At 47.6% G+C, this 17378-nt stretch overlaps 1 protein-coding gene across 1 annotated transcript; it reads left to right on the top strand.

Annotated features, from left to right (window-relative positions):
- Positions 1–891: 891 nt before the first annotated feature.
- SLC25A48 (solute carrier family 25 member 48) lies at positions 892–10507 on the top strand (the record flags this gene model as incomplete). Its single annotated transcript, XM_079542134.1, has 7 exons — positions 892–937; positions 2956–2999; positions 5231–5302; positions 5644–5896; positions 6857–7105; positions 8198–8331; positions 10385–10507. The coding sequence occupies 7 exons, from the start codon at positions 892–894 to the stop codon at positions 10505–10507; spliced, it is 921 nt and encodes a 306-aa protein (XP_079398260.1).
- Positions 10508–17378: the final 6871 nt, after the last annotated feature.

Below are 17378 nucleotides of genomic sequence, written 5' to 3'. Positions count from 1 at the left end.
AAGCATCTTTCATGAAGTCATTCTCCTTACAGTCAAAGAAAGAGGGAGAGCACAAGGATATAAATGATCTGGTTAAGGAGCAAAGGGATGGCAAAAGTGCTGTTGAGCGTATGGATGTTATTTGAGCATAAGGCATGAGATCTCACTGACACAGGAGGTGAAATAGCCAGGCTCGAAGTCTTTCATTCAGGAAGGAGAGTTCAGTCTTCAGTATCAGTCAAAGTTATGTTGGGAATGATCAGGAAAGGGTTCGAGATCAGAACGCTGAAACCTGATGTGTTCCTCCCGTGGTTCTGTTGCGCTGCTCAGAGAGGTGTTGGGGGAGGCTGAGCTAAACTAGAGAGGGGAAAATAACAGAACTGGGCTCTGGAATCTCTGGATGTAAGGAAATTGTGAATGCTGTGGAGAGGAAGGGGATAGAGAGAGATTCTTCAGTTTCTCAAAATAGAGAAGGGGATGCATCTCCTGAAAAGACAGCTGTGAGATTTTAGTGAAGCAGAGGGACAGAAAATCAGGGAGAGATGCTTTCCACCACTGAACTCCATTAATTTGGGAATTTATTGAACAATCCTTGGTTTCACTCTTCATCAAGAAAACCCCGTCCCCTCCTGTCTGTTTAGAGAAGGAGCGATTCTGCTTTTTCCAGCTCCCGGCACTAACAGCTCCGCCGTGAAAAGGAGAGCGCTGGATCTGACCCCAGCCCGGCCCCACCTCTCCCGGCACTGACAGCGGCACCGGAGCGGCCGCTCCCGACGGGACGGGCCCGGGGTGGGGCGGCCGCGCTGCGCCTTTAAGCCCCGGCCGTGATGTCACCGCCGCCGGGCTCCGCTCCGAGCCGTCCGCTGCGGCCCCGCCGGGACCCCCCCGAGCCCCCATCGGCAGCGGCTCGGCATGGGCAGCCTCCAGCTCCAGGACTTCGCCGCCGGCTGGGTGGGCGGTGAGTGCTGCGGGGCTGGGGGGCGAGCAGGAGTGTGCGCGGAAGGGGGGGACGGGGGGCGGTAATCAGACGTGGCGTGTAGGAGCTGTGCGTCGGGCCAGGGATGTTGAGGGGGTGGGGGGGTGCTTTTTGCCCACTAACTTGTTCTTTGGGAGCGCAGTAATGAAGTTCAAGCAGCGGCGGCAGCATCTCGCTGCACTGCACGGCGCTCTGCTCGCCCGCAGGTGGGACGCTGGTGGACACCGGTGCCGCCTCCACGTTTCCCCTCACCCCGTGGGCTCCGGTCCGGGGGCAGCAGCCGGTGCTCGGCCGGGTCCCGTTGCAGCCAACCCGCACTCCGTAGCCGCGCACACCCCCGGAGAGCGAGTGCCCCTCGGTGCCCCCGCGCTCCAGGTGCAGCAAATAGGCAGCGGGGAGGGAAGGGGCAATGACCCGGTTTGCAAAAAAGAAAAATGCTGATTGCAGCCGTCAGGAATAGAGATAAGAGAAAGGAAAGGAAAGGCAAAGGGCTGTCGGGACGCTCGCGCTGTTCTGTGTCGGAGAGTTCCGAACTGCGCGTTCCTGCTGAGTGTGACAGGTGGCAAAGCATGTGGGGACGGGCAGGGCGTGGGGCTGAGTGCAGCGCTCACAGCAATTTGCAACCTTGTGCTGACGCCAGGCTCAGGACAGAGGGCTGAGGTGGCTCTCAGATCCTGAGGAGCCACACTGGGTTAATGGGAGAATCTAATAAAACCAGAGTCTCTGCCAGAAGGCTGTGTGCTGGTCTTGTACCATAGCTGTATACCCTGAGCGCAGGGCAGGACATCACAGGTGAACAGCCACCAACACTCAGCTGCCATCCTGGCTGTGGCAGCAGCCAGTCTTAGAGTCATAGAGTCATTCAGGTTGGAAAAGACTTCTAAGATCCCCAAACGTAACCCAACCCATCCCACCATGCCCACTGCCCGTGTCCCCAGGTGCCACATCTCTCCCATTCTGGAACACTCCCAGGAATGGTGAATCCCCCACCTCCCCGGGCAGCCTGTGCCACTGCATCACCACTCTTTTGGAGATTATGGCTTTTCCTAATATCCCACGTGAGTCTTCATGTACAGCACCGGGCTGAAGCTGGTCTCAGGTGAAGGTATGGGACAGGGGGGATGTTTTAGTGTTGCATTCTGAGTGAAGTCATAATGTGTTGACCGAGGGTGTTGTGCTCTTTTCAGTCTGACTGCCCTACAGGTGAGAAATTTCCCAAGGTCTCTAAAGGACTGATGTAAACCCAGCGAAGGGGATGTGGGTTTGCACTGAGACCTGCAGGTGTGGAGGCAGCATGTATTAACCACCAACTACACAAACACACTGCAAATTGTGTGGGAGGCACGGAATCCCACACCTGGCCATGGTTTGTGGATCACTCACCCTGTGGGAGCAAGGGGAAAGCAAGCAGTGGTCTGTCCTGCTGCAGAGGCTTTGGGAGCAAGTGGGGTGGGGAGATGGGCAGGGTGGTGTCAGGGGGTGAGGTAGTTTCTCCTAAGGAAACCACAGGGAATGTGGCTGATGAGACTTCAGAGACTGGTGCAGAGCAAGGTCCTCTATATTTGAGTCATCCCTCATGAGTACCCCTAGAAGCTGCTCTCAGTAAAGCAGCAAAGAAGGGGAAATACAGTCCCCATTAGCAGTGGGCTTTTGTGTGTTGCTGTAGGAACCAGGAAGTATTTCCCCACCTCCAACCTGACCCTCACTGTACTGGAGCTTTGCAGTTGACACAAATGCAAGGGAAATGGAGGTGGTTCATGGACAGGGTGTAGAAACACAGCATCTCCTCTGGTTGCTCCTTTGAGCTGTACAGGTGATGAGTGCAGGAGGATGTTCTGGTGAAGAGGTGTAAGTGCTTCTGACTGGCCCCTCAGAAGTGGCTCAGCCCAGGGTGGGATTTCTCTTGGAAATCTCTCCTCCTCCCCTCTAAGCCCATTGCTTCCTATTCCAGCACATAAAATTCTTCAGCACTTTGCCTAATTGTCTGTTTCCATCTCCAGGAGCTGCCAGTGTGCTTGTGGGCCATCCCTTGGACACTGTCAAGGTAGAGCACTGATCCTTGCTCTCACATCACCACTCCAAAAGCCCTGGGTGGGGAGGTGGCCTCCTTTGGGGTAGTGCTGCAAAGACCTTCACTTTTTCCTTCACTGCAAGGCAGAACTTAGGCTGGGTAGAAAGGCTGTCATAGACCTGAGTGTTTTTCCTCTCCAGTTTTGGAGTGGCATGGAGGGCTGCCCTATACGTGTAAGTTCCTCAGGTGGAGACTAATACTGAAAAGTAAAGCTGGCCTTACATCATGACAAGTTTACAGAGCAGTTCTGCTAATGTTCTGTTGAACTTTGCCACCTAAAAAAGCATTCAAGGGGCAGTGAGAGTGCTGTGTTTGTTTAGTTCCGGGCACATTTCTACATGTTTTCCCAGCTGTGAGAGCAGAATGCTGAAAATGGGATCTCAGGCTATGACAGGTAGCATTCTCTATTCCTGCAAGGAAAATATTCCTCAGAGGGAAGGATTGAGAGAGAAAGAAAACATTGGCTAGATGGTTCACCAGCCCCATGGTGCAGACAACTCCATGCAGACATTAACTCCACCTTCCCTAACCAAGCTTACTGTCATGCAGAGCCGTGGAGGAGGATGGAGGATGTCTGTCTTCTTCATTTCTCCTTCTTACAGTGTGCCAGGCACCTCTGGGCTCTCTCATTGCTCTGCTCCCATGCTGGCAACCCCATCTCAGGCTTGAGGCCTTCACTGCCAGGCTGGGGGGAGTTTGGCACCAGCTGATGGTGGATTCCATAGCACTGCACTGCATTTGTGGGTGCCAAGAGCCCATCCTTCATGCCTGTAAATGCAAGTGTCAGGCTGCCCCTGCTGTGCTTGGCTTGGATGTTGCTTGGGAATACTAAGCAGGCAGAATTGCTGTCTTTCCAAATGTAGGGGATGGGAAGTGAAGAGCCAACACCATTTTTTTCCCCAGCTTTGCAAAGCCTTGAGTGATTTCACCTTTACTCACTTTTCAACCTCCACTTTGCATTCATTTCCATGGGACTTAGTTCTATTTCTGGGTTTCTTTGTGTGCTCATTAAAATGTAATAGAAAAGTGCATTTTCCTGAGGAACACATGTGCTGTTATCAGCTGACTTAGAGGTGCCAGCAAGGTGTTGGTGCCAGGTGCTCATGGCTTATCCAGGGCCACAGAGCACCTTGTCAGGACGCTCAGTTGTCCTTGGTTATTCAAGAAATGTGTTAACTTGAACCTCTAAATACCTGGTTACTGTGTAAAAGAAGAAAAATAAAACAGAAACAAGCCCATAGTGGTAAAATAGGAACCTGGGCCTGCATGCAGGCTTGGACTGTGCCCATTTGGCTCAGGACCAAGTGTTTGGTCAAGTTCAATCACCCTGCTTTCCACACATGAGTTCTTCTGGGCTTTAAACACACACATAAGGCTCCTGCAAGTGTCATCCTGGAGAAAAAAATCTCTGATCTGTGTGCAAAGGTTTAATGGCTGAAGCAACAGAACAGGCTTTCCATTTCCTCACGCACTTCTGAGCCCCAAAATGCATCGTCTACTGTAAGGATTATTTTATTGCAAACTTGTGAGCAGCTTGAGCAAAAGAAGAGCTAAATGTGTGTGTGTTTATGTATATGTGAGAAGGGAGAGGGATGTTGAATGATACAGATGTGTCATTTCTCACAGCTGTTGTAGGCATGTTTTGGAAAGCATATAGCTATTGCTTCCCAGAAACAAAATATCTTCATTGGAAATGATATAAGGATGTACTTTTGAGAGGAGCATAAAGAATTTCTGAGATGGAGCTCCATTAATTTGGCCCTGATTAGTATTTCTGTGTCTTACAAGCAGCACCCTGGGAGTCTCTCAAGTGAGCTCTCTTCCATCAGCGCACCCCAACCTTTGCTGAGTGTCACATCATGTTGCACCCAAACTTCCCCATAAATCACAGGCTTGCAGACAAGGTGCTGCACACCGGTGCCTTGCTGTGAGTGCTGTGCTGGGCTGGGGTGGCTGCTGTGGGCTGGAGATTTGATAGTCATTGTTTCCAGATGTTGCAGGAAGCGTCAGGCCTCTGCTGAGCCCAGCTTCTGGCAAAGTTCAAGGGGAGTGGATGCACATATATCTTGTTTTATTGCTCTGTTTTCTTTACAGCTAAGAGAGGATGCACTCTCAAAGCAAAGTACGTGTTGTTTACACAGCACAAGCTTTCACCCAGCTGGAAGCGTGGAGTTTTAACTGCTTTTTGTGAATGTGTTTTGCAGACTCGTTTGCAAGCCGGGCAGGGATATGGAAATACACTCAACTGCGTTCTTACTGTGTACAGAAATGAGTCTGTAAGTACTTTATCTTGCTGGAAACGTGTTGGTAGGGAATGCAGAATGACAAGTAAATAAATACATGAAGCAATTATACAAAATCAGCGTTGATACCAATGGTTACATGAAGACCGGCAAAGCTGGTGTGCTTCCATCTAATGCCAGATGAAGGAGGAGAGACTGCAGCCTCCTCCTGCTGTCAGTTCTCTGCAGGGGGCAGATGTGATGAATGGCACTGCTCACATTTCCACATGGGTATAACATCTGCATTAGTTTGGCTATGCTGGAAAAGCTGGTGGCATTTTGGGCCGCAAGCTGTGCTAAGCTGCCCTTATATCTCCTGCTCCCTTCTCGTCTAGGTGGCTGGCTTCTTCAAAGGCATGTCCTTCCCTCTGGCCAGCATTGCTGTTTACAGCTCAGTGGTGTTTGGTGTCTTCAGCAACACACAGAGGCTACTGGGCCAGTTGAGGCATGGGGATGCATCCCATGCACCGGCACTGGTGGATGTGGCTCTTGCCAGCACAGTGGCCGGGTTCATCTCCGTCGGCATCGGCACGCCTGTTGAACTGGTGAAGATCAGGCTGCAAATGCAAACGCAGACATACAGCACAGGTAGGAACGCAAGCTTTCCTTCTTCCTTGCTCTGCAGGTCTTCTGTGTATTTGGAATCCTGGCGTAGATTTACCTTCCGTGGCCACTGCTACCACATACAGGGCTGTGTGAGAATTGCAGCGGGCAGCACCGATACCTGTGGTCAAATCTTTCTTCCTCAGGATGGTTTTTCTCTTTTTTCCAGACCGTTTTTCACCTTCCCAGCTAATGAGCCTGTTGCCACAAATGCTTGTTTCTGTGCAAATGAGGGGTATCTGAGGATGTATCTCTCAGGGAGGCCAACTGCACTTCCCAGGGATGCTTCTGGCTCTTAGGCTGGCTTCCCAGGTCTGCCAGTATTACAGCAGACACCCTCTTCTATCCATATGTCTCCCTTTATAACCATGTTGCCTCTGTGGCTGCTCCCATTGCCCAGAGCTGCCAGGTCTCCTGGAGGGCCCACCAACAGCACCGTGGCTGCTTTGATAAAATAACATGATGCCCATTTTTAAAAGCTTCCTTGCAGCTTAGCAACCAAGTGCTTTTCCAAAAGCATCTCACTCCTCTGCATTGGAAGGGTCAGATGCTGAAGAGGTCGAGGCTTTCAGAGGGGCATTTTGGCACCAGATGTGGAATCCTATGAAAATTGGGCACATAGCCTTCAAGTCATTTGGAAGTTCCACTGAATACATACGCATTGGGCTGCATGAATTGCATCTAAGAAAAATTGAAGTATCCAAACTTCAGGTATCCATCTATTGAAACTAGACCTAAGTCTTCTTTCTAAAAACTTATTTTCCCAGGGTTTCTATTGATCTCAAAAAAAAAAACCAAAAAACCAATGATGATGGCAGTGATCTCTGTCCGCTGGGTGTTGGGAGGCTTTTGCAAGGAACTCTAGTGATATAGCTATTATATTGTAATGTCATATCTTTTTAAAAAAAAAATACCTTTTTTTCTTTCTTTTTTTTTTTCTTCCAGCCAATGTTAAACTGAAGCCTACAGTTCCTGGCTTTCCTGTGTATCAAGGCCCTATTCACTGCTTTAGGACAGTCCTACAGAAAGAAGGGATAGCAGGGATATACCGAGGCATGGGAGCGATGCTGCTGAGGGATGTTCCTGGGTACTGCCTGTATTTCATCCCTTACACGTTTTTCTGTGGTTGGATTACCCCTGACGGATGCATTTCCCCTAATCCTGCTTCCATCTGGCTTGCAGGGGGTGTTGCAGGTAAAACACCTTTTGCCCCACAGTTGGCCAAAAAAGGACAGGAGTGTCTTGGGGCTGGGATCCAGGGCTAGCTTGGGGCTGCCTGTCAGGAGGGGACATGAGGCTGATGACTTTTTCCTTCCCCAAGGCCATGGTGGAACACCTGTGCACACCTGCCTGGATGGCTGCAGTGTGCACCTTGACAGGCCCGTGTGTGCAAGTTCACTCATATGCTCCCTACCCACTCCCTGGTGGTTTCTAAGTTGCAGATCCCTAAAGGCAGATCAATCTTAAGGTCATGTAATTATTAAAACCCACTTTATCTGTTCTTACTGTAAATAAACGGAGCCGTGGCCCATCTGGACAACTTCTCTAGTATGCCTCAACTCTCACGTAGATCCAGACTTGCTCTTGTCAGTCCAGCTGTGCCATATATTGCAGTCACATGCAAGGAAATTTCATAACCCGGGACATCTCTCTGCAAGGGAACAACGTGATGTGTCTGGGGAAGTGGGAACAACTGGAGACTATTTGCTGCACGTGTACAAGACTGACACGTAGCAGCTCTGTTCTGCTGGAAGCACCACTGAGATTTTAGAGGGGCAAGAATGTCTCATCTAACTGCAGGCTAATTGGTTTAAATTGAGGGTTTCTGTATACAGGAATGATGAGATGGCTGTATGGAGCCTAACCCTGGCTGCATGGAAAGAAAACAGCCTCTTATTCTCGACTCAAAATATTGTCTGAGGACTTCAGCTTTCCTGACATGGTCCCAGATGGCAGCTCCTTGCAGTTTGGGTGTTCTGCTTCCACCAGACCATGTCCCTGTCTGCCTGCTGGGCTGCCTGCGTTTGATTACCCGTGTAACCCCTCAAATCTCACTGTTTCTTTCTGCAACAGGGAACTTTGCTCCCAGAAATGCAGTTTCTGCACCTGAGCAGGGTGAATGCCCTGAGAGCCCCATCATGGTGCAGCAGGCGAGGCAGCGTGCTCCCATTTGCTGGCCTGAAGCCAAGGCAATACTGAGAAGTTGTTCAAACACCACTTCGTGGCCAAAGCCCAGGTGTGTGTATGGGGATAAAGAAAGGATTTGCTTCTGTGTTCTTCTTCTAGGAGCCATTTCCTGGGGGACTGCTACTCCAATGGATGTTGTGAAAAGTCGGCTCCAGGCTGATGGAGTTTATCTAAACAAGTACAAGGGGATTACTGACTGTATCTTGCAGAGCTACCGGAATGAAGGGCTAAAAGTAAGTACTGTTTGAAGGAAAATCTGGGTGTCGGGCATCTGCTTGTTAGCTGGGAAATACAATGGCTGTTATAAAGCCATCTGCAGGGTTAAGAGACAGCTAAAACCAGTTACTTCTCAATTATAGTAGTGGCAGTAGATAATTATAGCATGGATTCTTTCCAAAACATAATAGTAAGAGTAATAATCTGCATTGCAGATAGGGGGAAAAAATGGGTGACCAGGGGTCATGGTCCTTGGTGGTGCTAAATTAAAACAACACTGTTGTCATGGTCCTTAACTGAGGAAATCATTTGACTTCTTGTAATTTAGAGGTAGAAAATACTCTTAAATCAGAATTGCTTCAGCTTCCAATGTGAAGAAGGGCTGTGCGCCAAAAAACACCATTCTTTTTCTGACTTTATCTAGTAGTGTAATAAAAGTTGTTTGTTCTGTCTGCAAACCTTGTCTCAATTAGATGTGAATGGCAGAGAACCAGAGATTGCAGCTTCATTGCACCACCGATGCGTGCTTATGGGAAGTGGTGTCTTCTGATATGGAATTCCACCTGCATTTAAGCTGTCATCAAAATGTCGCGTGGGCTCTGAGCTCCCAAGTGTTAGTTTTCACATGCTGAGGAAAGAGTAACCAGTTGCAGAAAGGAAACTAACCTACAAAGTTGCAAGTGGGTGGGATTTCAGCATTTGACCACGTGCCTCTACGTTACGCCAGCTGTCAGAGGAGCTTGCAGCCTGGTTTGGTTTTGGCTGCTGCATGAAGGGAGTCATACTGCTGTAAAGCACAACACCTGGAGAGCTGCTAAGGAGTGTGCTTGGTCATCCTCACCTCCATGCTCGCTGTCCTGCCTGAATAATTAGAGTTAATTCAAGCACTCGGTGTTCTTGCCTGGGGTCTGTGCAGCTTGTGGTTTGGCTGCTGTTGCTCCTGGACAGGGCGTGCAGTAGGGCTGAGCAACAGTGGTGTGACCTTTCCATCGTAAGAAAAATCCTTTTGTGCTTCAGGAGATGGCAGACCCAGGCCTGAACGTTTTCATGCTGGGACTGAGGAGCAGCATTCTCAGTCATGCACAGAAATGTACATGTAGCACTTTTCTTTCTCTGTAGCCGGGTGTGTTTGCTCTGATGAGAAAAAATTTACCCCTCTGGGCTTTTCTTCATAAATCTTCATTATTACTTAACTTGGCTCTTTCATGTTACCTGATGGATACTAGAAATATTTGAATTTCCTTCCAGAAAATTGTGTCTTTCCAGACCAAAAAACCCAGGAAAATCAGGCAATATCCCAGATATTCAAACAGCCCAATTTCACATTGCAAACTCCATCCTAAACAACGTGAACACGTACATTTCTGTCTCTGAGGCCTGGATGGGAGCTTGCCTTGCTGATGCTAATTCCCTTGTCTGGTGTTTGGACTGCAGTGATTAGCCGCAGTGGTTAATGGGTTGATTTTGTGAGAAGGACAGATTGTTCCTTCACTCCAAATCCCCTAAATGGTGGCAGCTCACACGCTGTTCCTTCTCCAGTTCCCAAATATCTTCATAGAATGGCTTGGGTTGGAAGGGACATCAATGATCATCAAGCTCCAACCCAGCTGTGCAGGCAGGGCCACCGACCTCCACATTTAATACTGGACCAGTGACCAGTATCTTCCAAACTCATAGACCCAACTCCAGAAACTTGAACATTTGTTATATAAAAGCAGCAGCTTTCTTATGGTACCATAGGGTCTGCACAATTGCTTGTGTATGCGATGGGAGGAAGGAGCTGTAGTGAGCTAGGAGGAGCTCTGCTCTCTACCAGTGGTGTGAGGCCGCTGGCTCTTGCTGGCAGATGCAGAAGGGAGTCTGTCTACAAGGAACACAGAGCAGACTGATGCCAAACCAGCCATTTCACCATTGCTTTTCAGTTCTCCAGTTCATACGTCAGCAAAGTGGGAGAATATCTCTTGAGCAAACCATGGTTGGGTTCAGTAATCCACCATGACTTAGTTCATTGTTTTCTTCTTGGAACAGCCGGTGTATTCCTATACTCTAACCTTTCTCCATCCCCAACAGGTCTTTTTTAGGGGCATCACGATCAATGCAGTACGAGGATTTCCAACGAGTTCAGCCATGTTTCTTGGCTATGAACTTTCCCTCAAAGCAATGAAAAGAGACCAAACTGAGACCAATCCTTAACTTCCAGGTCAGCGCATAAAGACCCTCTAGTTTTTTCCTAAAATTAGAGAACTAATCCTTTAATCAAATGGAATTGCAATGGTAGAGATCCTCTGGAAGTCAGGTAACTTACATGGGTACCTACCAGGATAGTCAAACACCTTCCAAATTTGGGTCTGTGGGATTTGGAGTGCCAAAATCCGTATCAGTGGGATTTTGGTTTCATTCCAGATCTACTGGCATGTTGTTGCAATCCATCCTGATTGTTGTGATTGTCTTGACTGGTGTGAACAAGAAAAGATAATCTGAAAGGACAGTATTGTCTATGATCGTATGAGTTGTGAAATATCATTCTGACTGGTTTGTGCACAGTATCCTTTCCTCCCTTGATCCATCCACAAAGATGTGAAGCTAAGCCTTTCCAAAGTGTCTTGACTATCAGCTCACAGTTTTACTTTCATTCACAAACCCAGGCTTGATTATAGGAGCAGCATTAAAAATATCTCATTACAGACTTCGTTTTGCCAGCTAAGAACTCCACATTATACTTGGCAGTCTACTATTTTATGTCATATTTCATAAACCTCCTTTGCTCTCATTTTTAAAGCGTTGCCAAGAAGACCTGACCAGCGTCCTCCTTTCCTGAGCCCAACCAACAGCCTGGGAGAGGTGAGGGCTCGCTGGTTTCACCAAAGACTCCAGGCACTGCAAAAGCCCACAGCGATGGCATCTGCTTTCCCTTCTGCGTGGCCTTGGGCCCTGAAGGGCTCCAAACCTACATCAGCTCAACCAAATCCAAAGACCATTTTATTTTTAAATCTCTCACTGTTGTCTAGAGCACTTTACTAATTCCCATGGTGCGTTGCACTTTTTCACTAATGACATTTTCCTCACTGAGCTGAAAGAACAACTTTCCTTACCTGCACAGATGAGGTACACCCAAAATGACCCCACATGAGTTGAGTGAATGCATTTTGCGTGGTGCCATGCATAACGCTCTTCTTCTTTGTGAACAAGGATCTCCTGCTCTGGAAAGAGAAGGGATGAACACTTTGGGTACACGGGTGTGTTTTGTGTAGGAAGGTTTGGATTCCTATCAAATCCCAACTTGCTTTCACCATCAAAGAAGCAGATGGCTGTGCCCATATGAATGATTGCTCCTGTTTTGCATCACAGAATTCCCCAGTTGTACCACAGCACGACCCATTACCTTGTAAAGAGATGACTTTCACTTTATTATCTAAGATATAAATTGGGAAACATCAAGATGTTAAATTCAGATTCTAAGCTGCTCTTTTTCTTCAGGAAGTAATAAAACTAACCTCACTTCATACAGACAGCTGCCTATTGACTGAACTGACTTTTGCTGTGTAGCCCTCCAGGGGCCTGCTAGAGGCACGTGGGTACCTGATAGAGCATCTGATGGGACAGTCCAGCTGCCAAATCCTAATGACTGCCTTGCTTTGCACTCTTCAGCAGATACCACCGAAGGAAGAGTCTCTGAACTATGCAAAGTCTGTCCCAGGGTATGTTCTCTCAAATACAAAGACCAGCTTTAGATCTCCAACTCTGCTGCAATCCCACTGAGATGACTGTGGGGCACCCAGGTCTCTCTTTGGTCTACCTCAGTCTTTCAGCTCATCTGAAGACCTCTTACATTGTGATTATTTCTCTCTGTGCTCGTGAATACCTCCACTCTTTATTTCCTAAGCACGGAGCTTCTGATGCCAAAAGACCAAGCAGAACTGCTGAGCCAGGAGGACTCTTGTGGCAGTAGCAGGAGAGCTGAAGGATCGTAAGGGACGTGCAGCATGGAGGAATGGTCTGGAACAATGCTGTCCTCTGGGAAGTGCATGGCTTCCCCCACCCTCTGGAGCAGTGGATAAAGCCCAGCAGATATTCATAACAACAGCCATCCAGATTCTCTCCATAAGAGAAGAAGGAATAAGCAGCTTGCACGATCCTGTCCCTCAATGCTTTGAGGAACTGGTCACAGTACTTGAAGACCTCAACAGAAATTGCCTACAGTCTCAGGCCTGGAGCAGTATTTGGAAATGGGCTCCCTGACCACCCAGAGCAGCGTGGGCTCCTCTTTGCTGGGACCTGAATTACAGCCCCACGTGTGGCTTCACTCAAAAGCAGCCTGAAGAAGTGTGAGAAACAGCTGCTATTGCTTCATCTCAGGCCTTGTAGGCAAAGAGGCTCACAATGCCATTCAGCTTGGCAAGAACAGAAATAACTGCTTTTGATAAACAATATATATAAAATTGATGAGCCTTCACCTAAGTATTTGTTGCAGGCTACATTTAATGTGTCAATGCTTCCTATTTTAATGTATATGCATAGAACCTGTTTTAGATGTGCAATGCCTTATGTCTCCAGGGATAATGTTTAGGGACTGTATTTTCAATGCAAAGAAACTGTCAGTTATCTGCCTGTATTATGTTAAATAGACTGTGAATGAATTAAATTGATGAGCTTTGCAATGAGCTGCATACCTGTATGACACTGCCCAGGTTTGAGGCTTTCAGTGCCTCTTGGCGCGCATTCCGTGTTGGCAACGCGTGGCGATTTTTCCTGGTATCCTTCCTCCAGCAAAACCACCGTTGAGGTGGGTGCTCAGGATTTACCCGTGCAAAGCTCTGCGGTAACACTCGGGAGCTGAAAGAAAGCGCTGGTGTTGAAAGGAAAGCACGAAACGTTTAATGCAAAGTGGGAAGGAAGCGACTGCGTTTGGCCACTTGATGGCATTCTCGTCCAACGCAGGGACCGGCTTGGGCTCGGCAATCTCTTCCCGTGGCCGCTCAGCCCCAGACTGCTGCCCGACCGATGCACGCCGTCTTCAAACGCTTTCTTTTTGACAGATAATATTGATATCGCCCACTGAAAGAGAACAGGATTTCTAAGGGATTCTTTTGGCTGTTTCACGTCCCATGTATGAGTCCCAATTGCATGTTTTGGTGGATTTGTCCCTGAATTACCAGCTATGCACCTGCTCTTTTGCCAGCACGGTGGCACGTCCCCCAGCCCACAGGCTGAAGGGACAGTCCTTCTGCTTGGCTGCTCATGCACAGAGCCTCCCAGAGCCCCACGTTGCTATTACAAGAGCAGTCAAGTGCTGAACTTGGTAAAAAAAAATGAGAAGGGAGACGAGGAGAACCAGAGATATCTATTTCTGAGCTTTTCTTGCCTGGAACACAGAAGAATACTCAGACCTGTCATGCTTTAAACGAGTCTGTAATTGCTTCATTTTCTTGTTGCTGGTGGTGTTCCATCTCTTACAACACCACATATTACTTAACAAGGTGCAGGCTGTTCAGCTGCTTTTCCCAGTTCATATGCTACTCAAAACAATAGGAAAGAAAGGTAACAGTAGTTTATCCCTTCCGATCCCTTCCCTACCTCCACTCTCCTTTTTATTAATGAACAAACAGGAACCAATTTGCATTGGTTGGAACTGGCCATTTTTCTGGCCACCAGCCCTGGGCTGCAGGAAGCTCATGGGTGCTGGGAGCAGCCCTGTAGTGCCCGTGGGGTGTGAGATGAGACCAGGCTCAGGTAGGGGGAAGCAGAGGGCCACCTCCCCTTGTGTCCCCTGGTTCTGTGTCCCCACAGCTCCTGGGGACAGTAGATATTATAATCTACCTACTTGCTTTAGCTAAAGTCATCTTTTGTAGTAGAGGTTGGTATGGTAAAGATTTTTCTCCTGCTCTAGGAAGACAGGAAGGCCAGTGCTTTTCTTGTGCCTGTGAAGGAAATGTAAAATGTGGATTCAGGAAAAAAACGTTGAGATCCAAAGAGATGAGTGTGAAAAAGTTCAAGCTGCTAAATATTGACTGCACAGGATCTGCTTCCTTTCTCTAAAGCCATCTTCTTCCTATATATCTTCCTATAGAAACACATTGATGGGTTGCTACTAACTTAGATAAGTCATATGGAAAGTCTGCATCCTTTGGTGGCATCTGGAGGGAATTAAACCATGCAGTGAGGAAATCTAAGCAGTTACAGTGATTTCCAAAAGAGTTTTGCTAAACTGAGTGTTCCACAACAGCTCCAGAGTCAAGCAAACCTGTAAGAGCCATACAAAACAGCAGAATGAAAGTGTCTTCTAAGAAGCCTTCAGAGGTGCTGTATGAGCTTTCATAACAACAGATGTAAGACACTGAATGAAACAAGAAATCCTGACTTAGCATAGCTGAATTAAGGCTACAGAATGGCAAAGCACCAAATCTCTGGAAAGAATATGAAGCTTCACTTGAGTCGTAAAGAAAGCAAGGGATAATTTGGGATTATGAAAAGAGTGGTTTGGAGAAGCAAGAAGCTTGCAGCTGGGGCTGTCCTGCTGCCAGCACCTGGTGCTTGGAGGCTGGCACCCACCTGCAGCCACATCTGCAAGAGCACCAGGACAGCTCATCTTCATGGATTGCACTGGTCTGTTCTCCCTTGTTTCAAAACATTTTAATGTAAAATATTTTGCCCATAGTATAGAAAATCCTGCCAACTGCTGTGGAAGAGGGCCAACCTATCCTTACTCACGCAACTAGGTGTGACTCAACAGCTGTGCTGACTTCTTTATTAAATTGTGATCACCGCCTTTCCATCAAGCAGTCTGCAGGTGGATTTTCAGTGCTTCCAGTGTGGAAAGCAAGCTGCAATGCAGATAGAGCCGGTGGAGGGCTCTAACACAGGCATGAAGTGAAGCCTTGTGCTCTGCATTCCTCCAGGCAAAGCCCAGCTGCGGGATGTGCAAGGAAGGGTGAGTGAGATTACGATATGAGAGCTCTGCCATGTTTCTCTGTCCTGATATGAGAATGCTGAAACTTTAAAATACAGAGATCTGACGACATCCGTTGACCATTCCTGCTTTCCTCTGCTTGCTGCTGGTTGTGAGATGCAGTTGCAGTAAGCACCACACCCAGCACAGCTGGCATGCTGCTCTTTGGGCTTTCTGCTTTTAGATGCCTCAGCTCTGGGTAAGTGCTGTTGCGGCACAGGATGCTTGGCTTCCCTTGCTAGAAAGCCCTGGAAAGTGCCGGTGGCTGTAGTATTGCATGAGACAGGGATGGTTTACAGCTCTCAACATCCCTCATGGGTGTGCCCCAGCATGTTTGCTCCTCACTCTGAAAGCTCCCAAGCATCATGAGTTGTTTTGGTTAGTTAATTTAAACAGTTTCAAATTAATTAAGGAATAGGGGTTCTGTTGCCCACAGGAGCTAATGTGTGTGCTGAGGACATCCCGTGGCCCATCTGCTGGGGCAGAGCAGACTGTGTGGCTCTCAGGAGATGCTGCTGCCTCCCTTGAGCTGGCTTTTACATCTTTTTGTCACAGGCAGTCTTGGTATTACTAAAGCATGGTTTGCACTTTCACTGGGGAATCAAAATGACCCCAGTTCAGCTTTTGTTTTCTCCAACAGCGTATGACGTCATTATCAAAAAGAAAGGGGAAAAAACCACCTCCAAAAGAGCTTGTCTCTGGAAAATAAAGCTGTTCATTGCATCTTTTCATTTGTGGTCTTTGTGAGATCTTACGTCTTGATCAGCGTGCGCAGCAAGCGTAAAATAAGCTCATGTGTTATCTTAGCATTTTTCATTTACGAGGAATCTTTTATTCACATTAAAAAAAATAACCAAACCCAACTCCTCCCCATGTCCCCTGCACAGAGTTTCTGGGAAACACTACAGTGGGCTACAAATTCTCTCAGGGGAATTCAAAATGTCTGAAGGTTGGTGCATGCCAAGCTAAAATAGCAGTGCAAAATTGGAGATTTGTGTGGGGTTTTCAGTCAATCTACCCACCTTCAAAAGAGGTGCATCAGAAGAAAATATATCCCGAAGTATTTGTGCATAAACAAGAGGCTTACAGGATGTTGGGTGAGAATTCCCAAAGGAGCCAGAGGGAGCCAGCACAGGAGAATTTTGCATGCTCACGTTTTCTAAATTGGGGCTGAAATCTTACAGTTGTGTCACTGGAGAACTGTGACTGTGACACAGGCTCCATCAGCTGATGCACTGCCTCAGGTTAGGGAGCTCTGTGTCCCACTCCACGCTCTGTTTATTCACTGCACCCCTTAAGGATCCCATGTGAAATGTGGATATCTGACCTTCCACAGCCTGACCACGGCGAGTTCTCCACTCTGGTTTCCCAGTGGTGATGTAGGAGGTGTCTTTACAGGCTAACGCACCTTTGACCTCAGTTCTTCATCTGATTTGAATTTTGCAGCCAGAAAGCTTCAAAGGGAAAAAGAGAAGCTTTGGAAAGGCCAGACTGAACTGTGGTGGCTCTCCCTTTTGGCAATGGGCCATCTGAGGGTTGCAGTCTGTGGTTCCTCTGGTTCTTCGCAGGGAAGTGGGCTCAGTAGTCACCTTCCTACCTACTGCTATTTGAAGTTAGCATTCTAGCTACTGCTTTCTTTCTTTCTTTTTTTTAATTTATTGTGTAAAAAAAAATCTGAATTTTCTCTCCATGTTTTTTTTCTGTATCTATTAAAGAGAAATTAAAGGATAGGAACGGGGGGAGATCAGACACCAAGACAAAGCGTAAACTGCTGACTGTATTTAACATGCAAATTATAGCATATATGTGAAAAGTCATTAAAATTTATAGCTGAAGAATTTTAAAGTATCAAAGCATAATGAAAAATGGAAGGTTATGTATAGAAAATCATATGTATCAAACCTTGTCCTTTTGCTGCTGGGGTGGCACCAGTTTCCAGGTGTCACGGGTTTGGCTAGGATAGAGTTTGTTGTTTGTCTTTTCATAGAGTGCATGTGTGTGCATGGAGAAATTCCTGGATTCCTGGATTTAAGCTTCTGCTGTATCAAGGAGATGGATCCCAGCTGTCTCCTCTCATCCCCTGAAGTTCTCATGTTGACCCAGCAGCACATGCTTACA

This window comes from Tetrao urogallus (genome assembly GCF_951394365.1).
Source record: "Tetrao urogallus genome assembly, chromosome: 14".
Classification (NCBI taxonomy): domain Eukaryota; kingdom Metazoa; phylum Chordata; class Aves; order Galliformes; family Phasianidae; genus Tetrao; species Tetrao urogallus.
The sequence above is the reverse complement of the archived record's forward strand: the minus strand, read 5'-3'. Positions and strand labels throughout refer to the sequence as shown.